At 48.7% G+C, this 10,756-nt stretch overlaps 1 protein-coding gene across 1 annotated transcript in view; it reads left to right on the forward strand.

Annotated features, from left to right (window-relative positions):
- The window catches only part of GLI2 (GLI family zinc finger 2), a 185,874-nt gene extending 177,799 nt beyond the window's left edge, over nucleotides 1-8,075 (forward strand). The window contains exons 13-14 of the mRNA XM_054277787.1: nucleotides 2,961-3,297; nucleotides 4,347-8,075. Coding sequence (XP_054133762.1) covers nucleotides 2,961-3,297; nucleotides 4,347-6,703 — 2,694 coding nt within the window. The 3' untranslated portion in view covers nucleotides 6,704-8,075. The remainder of the gene's footprint in view (nucleotides 1-2,960; nucleotides 3,298-4,346) is intronic.
- The last annotated feature ends 2,681 nt before the right edge of the window (nucleotides 8,076-10,756 follow it).

The following is a 10,756-nucleotide window of genomic DNA, read 5'->3' on the forward strand; positions in this document are numbered from 1 at the left end:
GATGCAGTAGGGGCATGACGCATTTGTATTCCATTTACCTCTCTGGGCAGGTGCCCTTCAGCCCTAAAGTTCAAGTCCAGAAATGAAACTGCAGGTCAGGGCACAGTCAACTACATTTTGTACCTTCCTACCCAGCATCATAAATTCCTGCCCTTGTAGTCACGAGGGCCCTTTGCTGAGGTTGGCATTCCTGTGCTGTGAAAGTGGGTAAAACCCGAGTGTGGTCAAATGAGCTTTACCTACCTCACCAGTTTAAATTGAGCAATGACCACAGGGCACAGATTGATGAATGCTTCTAGAAGCGAAGGTCCTGGCTTAAGCAGTCCCTTTTCTCCTCCCCCCTGCAACCTTCTCTCCTTTTCTTTCTAGTGCTGCTGTTTGATGAAGCCAGTGGGGATAAAACTAGCTGTTCTATTTTTGTTGAGTATCTTAAAGCAAGTTCAATTCCTTGTCCACCATACACAGAAACACAAAATCCCTAGGGTTGTCAGGGACCCCTTGAGATCATCTAGTCCCATGTCCCTGATCAGCCCAGGTTGGCTGGAGCAGATTTCTCAGGAGTGCAGAAATTCAATACATGGCTCCCAGCTGCCATAGAAAATTGTAGCGAGGTGATGGGGCAGGGGAGTGAAATTAGGAATAAACTGTGGCCCACAGAGTACAGACTGTCACTCAGCCATGATCAAGCTTTACAGCTCCAGCACCTGAAGCAAAGACCATTTATCAGCTTTCTGTCCATTACAGCACCTCCACAATTGGCAGTAGTGTGGTCAGGGGTACTAAGGAACTGTGTATAGTGGTGCTTTCAGATACATCAAACCTCTTCCACCCCGTCCAGGATGGAGGAGGAGATGGAGTGTTGCAACACATGAATCACTTTTACCTTTTGATGTTTCTTTTCACTTTTGTACCCAAAGTTCTGATCTCTTGTATCAGCTCAGAGTGGGACAGGGTATGGGCTGGATACAGAAGAAAAGACCTTCCCCTGCAAAGGAGTGTTCACATATTCCCCAGACTTCCCACTTGAACTGAAAGGACTTTGAGCTCCAAAATACATATTTTCTTGATTTGAATCCAGGTGAAAAGATTGTTATTCCTGTGAAAAACATGCCCTGGAGCTACAAAGATTTTCTCAGAAGGGTTAGGGGATGTGTTGTTGGACAAATTACTAATGAGTAGCATGTTTCAGTTAAGAAAAAACTTAGTATTTACACATCCAGAATGTCTCTAATTGACTAAAGAAACAGTTTCCTGTGATGAGGTTCTGTACTGTGTTACAAAAGCTGAGTGTGAGAACCACTGGACAGAATGACCTTTCTCCAATACTCTTCCTCCATGTGTTTTGTTGGTTTTTTTCCTATGAAAACACTGACACAATTAGAGCTCCCCATCCTGCTTCTCCTGAAGGTATGGGCTTGTTTTCCTAGCACTCTGTGCTCCCAGGGCTCCAGCCAAGCCATCTCACGGGCAGCAGGGCCCTGGGCCGTGTGTTTCTCTTCACTGTCCCTCTCTAGCACTGTGCACTTCCCTTGAGCACCTCTGACAGGTGCCATCTCATCTGGTGGGTCCACATGCAGCTCCTGTTTCATGGCTAAGGTCAGGGTGGTGGGAGGGGTGAGATGCCTCACTGGTTCCCATCATTCCCTGGCTCCTTGTTTTGACCCATATTTGTGTGTCACCCCAAACCCATAGAAACAGGTAGAAAGTCTCTCCTAGGGGCTTTTATTTGTGCCCCCAAAGAGGGAAGGCAGGGAAGATGGGGTATGGGAGGGGGGGATATGTTGGTAATTTGTGCTGTATTCTGCATTTCCCTCTTCCTCCTTTTACTAACCTGGTCCTTTTTGTTAATGCTGTCTTTGTCCTAACAACCTGTTCTTTATTCCCACTTACCCTTCCTTACTCTACCTTCCTAAGGACAGTCGGTACTAAGGTGAGCAAAGAAATCCTTTGTATTAAAATAGCTGTATAAAGCATGATCTCCTGCAGATCTCTGTCTCCATTTAACCCTCACAGGGTGGAAGTGGAAGTATGTGGGCCAGTGGGGAGGGATAGGAGAAATTTGCTTGAGTGCAGAAAGGGGGAGGATGCAGTGCCCGAGGATTCCCTTTGCCACCTTTCTCCCAGCATCACAACTTGCCATTAAATATTGGGATTGCAATTGCCTAGACTGAAGGGCAATCAGAGCCAGTCAGCCCTGCCCATGGGGGGCTGCTGTGGAGTAAAGAACAACACTGCAGCACTCCCATTCCCACCTTGGCCCAGGGCAGAGTACTTTGCCTTTTCAGCACTCCCATTTTTGGCTGGAGCATGGGCCTGGAGCAGAAAAGCCAGGCATCCTGTTTGGTAGCAGCAGCAGAGCAAGTTCAGACCATATAGTGTCTGCTGCAAATAAACTACTCAATGTGAGTAGTTTACATTCCTAATGTAAATAAAATAAATATTTATGGTGCTTATCTGCCTTATCTGCAAGTGGGAGTTTGCAAACAGTGAGCCAGGTTTTTATCTGGTGGGGAAGTTTGTCAGCTAACATAATTATATGTTAGGGTATTTTAAAGACAGAAGTACGTTGTGTCTGAAATACTTAAGCCTTGATCCCATGTTAGATACACCAGTGTTTGCTGCAATATACCTTGCACAACCAGGTGACATGCTGCTTTTCTTCGAGAAACATCTGCCCTTCTTTTGGAGGAAGAACATTTGGTTTTCTCTCCATCTTGCAGTTGAATCCCCATAGTTTTTCCAGCTGTGGGGTGCTGTCCCATCCTCCTCTCGCAGAGAGGAGGTATCTGCCTTTTGGAAGAGCTGGGATCCTGCAGCAGGGAGGGGTAACAAGACAAGGGAGAGCCTAAGATGGGAGCTCTCCTAGCCCCCAGGACGAGCACTGGGGATGTTGAGCTCCTGATTTCTTCCCATCCATGTTTTCACCTGCCCAACTCTTTTTCCTCTTTTCCCTCCCCAAGATGTGTCAGTCCAGTCCTGGTGGCCAGTCGTCATGCAGCAGTGAGCCATCACCCCTTGGCAGCACCAACAACAATGACAGTGGAGTAGAAATGAACATGCACAGCGGGGGAAGTCTGGGAGATCTGACGGCGTTGGATGACAACGCTCCTGTCGTGGACTCAACAGTCTCATCTGGTAACTCAGCAGTCAGCCTGCAGCTAAGGAAACACATGACGACGATGCAACGACTTGAACAGCTCAAGAAGGAGAAACTCAAGACAGTTAAGGATTCCTGCTCATGGGTGAGCCCAGCTCCACAAGCCAGAAACACCAAGCTGCCTCCCATCTCAGGAAATGGTAAGCCCTGGGCCTGGACCATGTCCTGTAGGAACTTTTCAGAGTTTGACTCTGGTTTCATAACCAAGAGTCTGCCCTGGAGGAATGTATATCATTCCTTATTGCCTCTGAGTCATGCTTTGATAGATTAAGATGTCAGGTAAAATGGACAGCTTGGGTGTAAACACAGCCATCTGGTGATTTGCAAGAGAAACCCAGGTGCCCAGTTCTACAGACCTGTGAAGGGAGACAGAGGTTTTGGTGTCCTTGTTCCTGAGCTTACCCAGAACCCAGACACAGCTGTCCTCATTGTCTCAGTTACAGCCACAATACTGCTGGCATTTTTTCTAGCAGTAGGAGTTCCCCGAGGGCTAATGTGCTTCTTGGGAGACCACTGGAGCACAGCAGCAATCCACACAAGACCTCCCTCCATAATCTTGCTCTGACAGAAGCCTTTTGTCACTCAGAAACTCCTGGCTATTGCCTCCAGCTTCATATGCTTGTTTCCCACTGACTGGTAGATTCCTGGTAAAAGCATCTCTTTGAACCTTTTAGAAGTCCTCTAACTTTGCCAAGAAATCCAAAGGCATAGTGCCTGGGTTATACTAGATCTCAGAGCTTCTTGGGTTGCTCTTGGAAGAGCCATTGAATGTCAGCTTTTGGGTCCTCAGGCTGCTCTCCCTGTCTGGTGTGCATCTGTCCCAGAGAGTAGCTGTGGCTGTGGCTGTGTGCTGTCCCTGTGGCACTGTTCACACCAGTCCTACCTTTGTCCTGGTGAGGGAAGCCCATGTGGAGACATTTCCTCAGAAGCTGAGTATAAGGGTGTACATGTTACAAACGCTCTGCAGCAGGCACTTTTTAAGTTCTCTCCTGAGCCTTCTTGCTCCCTTTGCATGAACACAGAGCTAGAAGTGAAGCTTTGAATTCACTAGCACCACATGAAATTCATCATCACCCCCATTAAATATTTGGGGATGGCTTTGTGGGTCTGTATTCTGGCACCTAGAACACCACAAAGTGAAATTTCTCAGCTAACTAAACCTTTTCCTTCCCTGCAACCTTTCTTTCAGGCTCTGTTCTAGAAAACAGTGGTGGTTCTTCAGCTATGCTGCCCAACCCCAGAATAATGGAGCTGTCTGTCAATGAGGTTACGATGCTGAACCAGCTCAACGAGCGCCGTGACAGCACAACGAGCACCGTCAGCTCTGCCTACACTGTCAGCCGCAGATCCTCAGGGATCTCCCCGTACTTCTCCAGCCGCCGTTCCAGCGAGGCTTCCCATCTCGGGCACCGCCCCAACAACACCAGCTCCGCCGACTCCTACGACCCCATTTCCACAGATGCCTCCCGCCGGTCGAGCGAGGCGAGCCAGTGCAGCGGGATGCCGGGGCTGCTGAACCTCACACCAGCTCAGCACTACAGGCTCAAAGCCAAGTACGCTGCTGCCACAGGGGGCCCTCCTCCCACCCCCCTGCCAAACATGGAGAGGATGACCCTGAAGAACAGGATCTCACTGATGGATGGACCAGACCCCACCTTGCCCTCCGTCCGCCTCCCACCAGGCCCCAGGCGTTGCAGCGATGGTAACACCTATGGCTACCCATCAGCTCCAGCATTTCCCCATGAGGTGCAGGGCAACTGCACGAGACGGGCAAGTGACCCTGTGAGGAGACCTCCTGGAGACCCCCAGGCTCTCCCACGAGTTCACCGCTTCAACAGCACCAACAGTGTGAACCCCTTCCATCCTCCACAGCCCACAGACAGGAGGAATTTTGGTCTCCAGAGCTATGGGCGCTCAGACGGGAGCCTGCCCCGGCACTCCTACTCACCCCGACCCCTGAGCATCAGTGAAAACATTGCCATGGAAGCCATGTCTGGGGAGGCAGACGTGCCCATTGGAGATGATGACATTATGCTGCCAGATGATGTGGTACAGTACATCAAATCCCAGAACAATGGGACAGTGGCCGAGAGCACTTCCATGGGGTACAACAATGAGATGCAGAACTTCCAAGGAAGTGGGAAGCTGCAGCCTCCAGCCTTGCCCAGCCAGCGCAGGATGGCAGTGGCTGAGGCAAGCATGAGCCACTTGGGACCCATGATGGCAGAGTGTTCCATGAGTTTTGATACTTCTTCAGACATGAATAAAAATAACATGCCTGTCCAGTGGAATGAAGTCAGCTCAGGCACAGTTGATATCATGTCCAACCAGTCAAAGCAGCAGTTTTCACAAGGGAACTTAGCAGTGGTCCAGCAGAAGCAGAACTTTGGTCAGTACCAGAACTACAACCAGCAGCAGATGCAGCTGCCAGACAACAGCATGAATGCAACTCAACAGAGCTTTATGCAAAGAAACATGGGCATGGATGGGCAGAGGCTAAACTGCACGCAGCTGCGGCAGCAGCCCATGAGCCTAGGTCCCAGCATGAACCCCGACATGGGCTTGCACGCAGGGTATAACCAACCACACCAGATGCTGAGCCCCAGTGCAGTCAGTGGCAACCCAAATCAGATCTCTCCTAATTGCAGCAACATGGCAGCAAAGTCTGGACTCCACCTTCACCCTCAGCAAATGGACATGGCAGCCAACCCTTCCTTGATGGTCAGGAGCAACAGTGAGCGCACAGCGCTGGGACAGGTCATGCACGAGCCAAGTCAGCAGAACTACTCATCTCAGCCAAGCCACCTGAACTTCCCTGTGGCCCAGGAGACCTTTCCTCAGCCCATCATGACCTCCAATCAGCCCAGTTTTGAGCCTCAGCAGAGCGTGGTGGGTTCAGCTGCGCAGGCATATCCCCCTGGCATGATCCAGCCTCATCCTCCACCGGAGCCGAACCCGGGCAGCAGACCCCGAGGGGTCCGCGCCGCCCAGCAGCTGGGCTACATGAGAACTGCCCATCCTGCAAACACCATCAGCTCTGGCCAGGAGACAGCGGAGGCCATGCACAAAAGAACCAGTGACATGCTGCTGGCACCACCCCAGCAGTGTGGGGATGGCACGAGGGACAGCAGCTTGATGTACTATTACGGCCAAATCCACATGTATGAGCAGAACAACGGCTTCGACAGCCACGCGGACTGTCGGGTCAGGCAGCAGCAGTGCACACAGAGCAGCAAGCCAGCCACTCTGCCTTCCCCAGGAACAAACCAGGTGTCCAGCACAGTGGACTCTCAAGGTCTTGAGCCGCCCCAGATAGATTTCGATGCCATCATGGACGATGGGGACCATTCAAGCCTGATGTCGGGCACCCTGAGCCCCAGCATCCTGCAGAACCTCTCCCAGAACTCCTCTCGCCTGACGACTCCACGAAACTCTCTGACACTGCCCACCATACCTGCGGGGATCAGCAATATGGCAATAGGTGACATGAGCTCCATGCTAACCACGCTGGCAGAAGAGAGTAAATTTCTAAACATGATGTCGTAACGGTAAAGCACAAGGCCTTGGTGCTATCCAAGGGGCTCTGCGTGAAGCAGTTGTATGAATGTGCTTTTCAAAAATAATCTGTTTCAATAGAGTAGGGTTTTTTATAAGTGTTAAATACATTAAAGGATTTCAAAGTGAAAATTTTAAAAAGTCTGTGTACAGAATTATGTAAACTTTATGCAGGCAGTTCAGTACCACAAGGGTGCACCTCTAGTATTATTTTTTTGGCTTGGTTTCCCAGAGCACTGAACAGTATCACCACCAAGCTAGGAGACAGCATAAAGGTGGTTAGAGATGAAACCCTCCCTTCTGGGAAGCCCTGTAAATAGCCCTCCCCATCATTTTTCCATTAGTTACATTTGCAAAAAAATTCCATTTTCAACCCACCCCAGAAAGAAATGGGAGGATGCATTTTTGGTTAGAATAAAAGCCATACTATGTATTCTGCTCTGATGAGAGTAGGGTTTAGTTAGGTCTCCAAACAAGCCCTCTGCCAGCAGTATTGTTTTACACCGTAAATACCTTTGTACCTTGCAAAGAGCGACGTTTCCAAATGGCTTCTCAGCAAAGTGCCTTACCATGCTTTCTTGTTAAGTAGCCAAGGCCTCTCTTCCTTTAAAAATCAAATGTAGTGTATTGTCAGAAGCATATATAAAATGTACATTTATAAAAACATAGTGGTGTTTCTGAGAAAACATTGGAAAGACACATTGATGAGACACATAAAAGGTGAATGCACACTTTGATCAGATGTGTTTACAACGTGGTTTATATCATGTGCAGAGTGGAGCAGAGGTCTGGGAACAGCAATCACTGGGAAATAATCCCCCGTGGCAGGAAGGCTCTGCCATGCAGACTGACACACATGCATAACTTTGCACCTTCTGAACGCAGTGACTTTCTGCCAGTGCCCCACATGCATCTTTAATGTCAGAGTGCTGGAGCACACGTTACTGGATCCCTGTGCAGCTTTGCAGCAGCTTTGCTCTCTGGTGGGGAGCTGAGGTGCTCACATAAACAAGTGATGGTGATGGAGAGACTTCTACAATTGTTCCAGCCCAGTGTGCACTGTGGCAGCTCTGCGGGAGCAGGTTAATCTGCCAGGTTCATCTGCGTGTTGTGCTCAATGCAGGGTTCTGTCTGGGCTCCATGTGCACAACAGGTGCCTTGCTGCACTGATATGGGGCCAAACATAAGCCAAAACACCCTGCCCCACAAGCAGGCTTGTTGGCATGCACCCAGTGCTAGCTTAACATGTCCCACAGCATGAAAAGACTGCTGTATCCAAAAAATATACCAGGGTCAACCTGAGTTGTTCATTTGAGTAGCAGACTGCACCTGCAGGCTGCAGCACCTGCACCAGCAGACTGCACCTGCAGCACTAAACATGTGTATAGTCTCAAAACAGGAATTCGAGTTAGAATAGTAGCTTGGTCAGTGAGAATCATCATTGGGGAAGAGATGGGAGGAGCAGGGCCTCCTGAAGTCAAATTCTCCACCAGAGTATAACTGCTCATAAAATAGTGATCAGCTGTTTCCAGGACAGTCCCACCTGCCAGTAAGTTGATCTTTATTGTATTATTTATTTTTGCTGTCGTTAGACAAAAGGGTAGGAGCAGTGGGGTGCATGTACTTGGGAGGAGGCCTTGCTTAACTTCAGACTGTGTTGGACAAGGACAACTCCTCTCATCCTGCTCTCATAGCCTCAAATACTTTGTACCTGTATGTTGAAGGGCAGGGAACAAGTGTGACATCCCCCCCAGGTTTTTACAGATGGACTGGGTAGAGCTTCACTCTTTCCTTGCCATCTCCCTGACATATCAGTGTCATGTTCTCATTTGCACCTACTCTGTCCCCTGCACAGGACCAGGACAGCTCTATAAAGGTGTTTTCTGGTGTCTTTGCTTTCCTTTTGCACAAACTGATGTCAGGATCACTCTTCCCAGTATCACCAGGGGCTGACATGGAAATGCCATGTGCTACCTCCAGGCAAACTCTGTGATATCAGGTGGGCAGGAGCCGTGCTTGGCAGAGGTGGATCAATCAGGACAGTTTGCTGCCAGGTATCCCTGGGTATGGCTGGTGCAGGGAGGTGCTGCTCAGCATCCTGCAGTCTCATCATCCTCATCCCAAAGGCAGAGGGTGCTCTCAGCCCTGCCCTTCACCCCTCCATGACTCCTGCTGATGTCCAGGGTGCATGAGGACAGGGAAGCAAAGGTGCCTGGCTGTTTATTTGTGTCTCCTGTGAAAGTTGTGTTTAAAGGGATTGTTTTATAGTCTGCTGTATATATTCTCCTGCAGTTACTGACCTTGCCCTTGCCTTCGCATTTATGAAAAGAGGGCAGTACATGTTTTTAGGACATTATATGTTGTCCTGGACGCTTGGAGTACAACTGGGCATCCCTTATGCTGAGATGGATCAGGCTTTCATGTGTCCTTTGATTGCTAATGACTTTTTTAACAGCTGCATAGGGCAGCAATGGCTCCTGAGTCCCTCCTCACAGATATCTCATTAGCAAACATTCAAATACAGAAGCAAAACCAAATCTCCAATGACTTGAGATTTTTTTGGACTTTCCAGTGGTGGTCTTCCTTCATTTACTGAAAAAGTATTATAATAATCTTTCCAGCACTGTATATATTATGTATAGAAGACATCATTACTAAAAGTACTGTAGGTGAATTGTTCTGTCAAATTTATATCCTAAGAACATTTTTAGCTGTTTTCTACATCATAAGAATGGAGGTAACATGCTGAACCTGTATATAAACCTTTTGTACATTAAAAAGTAATTTTTTTTCATAATTCATTGTGTCGTTATTTCTTTTTATTGACAAATGGTGGCTGGTCTTGGTCTGTTGTTAGCACACCAACACTGTTAGTTGGACTCTGGTGGTGCTTAGGAACAGTTGGTGAGGAGCTGGTAGGGCACGTGTGTGATACAGCACAGATGTGGAATGGTCTTGCCTTGAAGAACTTCCACTCAACAGTGAGATGGAGGTGGCAGAAAGAGAGGCAGCAAGGTCAGTGTGTGCTGCAAGCTCAGTCCTGCTGCCCAGGTGTCTTTCACTGCTCTTGGCAGAGGTGATCTGAAGGACAGTGGCAGTGCAGCAGGGATTGTACAGTAGAGGGGCTCAGAGCAAGGGCTTGGCAAATTTGTCAACCAGAAGATTTATGATAAAAATGGCTTGTTGACTGACTTGGTCATTGTCCAAAAGGAGACAGAAATGGGACAGATTAGCAGAGCTGTGATGGGCCATGACAGTGGCAAATTGAATATTGAGTTTGGAGAAAGGAGAAATTAATCTGTGCATTATGTATGTAATGGGAAGCAATTATTGGGTGAGCAACTGATAGATACATCAGTTGTGACTAGTTAGTGTCTCATCCAGCTCCTTGATGAGAGATTTAATTTGGCTGCAGCAGGAGTTAGCTCAGCTACTCAAGAGACTGACTTTCCACTTGTTTTTGTCAAGGTGTGTTGGTGTGCACAGGGCTAGAGCCTTAAGGCAGGGTGAGGAGGCTCACAGGTGATCCTCGTGGGCTCAGCAATGAGTCTGGAATGAAAACTGCTGAGAAAGCAGCTGGCCAGTGAATCAGTGAATTACACTTGCTGCAAACGAACCAGCAGTTTAGTGCAGAAGCAACTGAAGGGGATACACTCCTTTTCCTCTCTGTGGGATCCTCCTGAGCTGACTGGCAGAATCAGGTATGTAGAATCAGGTACATGTGGGACAAACCCTCACCCTGTCCTCAGGATCCCTATATGCACCCTCCAGGTTCCTTCAAAGTCCATGGCAAGAGATTGGCACATCCCTCTTGTGAAATTCATCTTTCCTGTCTTAGACACATGGAATGGGGTGGACTTTTCCTCTGAAAGACATATGATACTCTCCGTTTGATTACAGAGAGACCCCCAAGGAGGCAGCTTAGATGCCTTCTGCAGTGGGGCAAGGTGAATCCCATACTCCTGTGGATCTCTTACGCCAATCTGGGCACCCGCAGCATGATCTGAGGCTGAGTCAGTGGAAGTGTTAGTGATCCTGTTAGCC

Source organism: Melozone crissalis, unplaced genomic scaffold (genome assembly GCF_028551555.1).
Source record: "Melozone crissalis strain CALT ecotype California unplaced genomic scaffold, PUWL_Pcris_2 ptg000023l_1, whole genome shotgun sequence".
Classification (NCBI taxonomy): domain Eukaryota; kingdom Metazoa; phylum Chordata; class Aves; order Passeriformes; family Passerellidae; genus Melozone; species Melozone crissalis.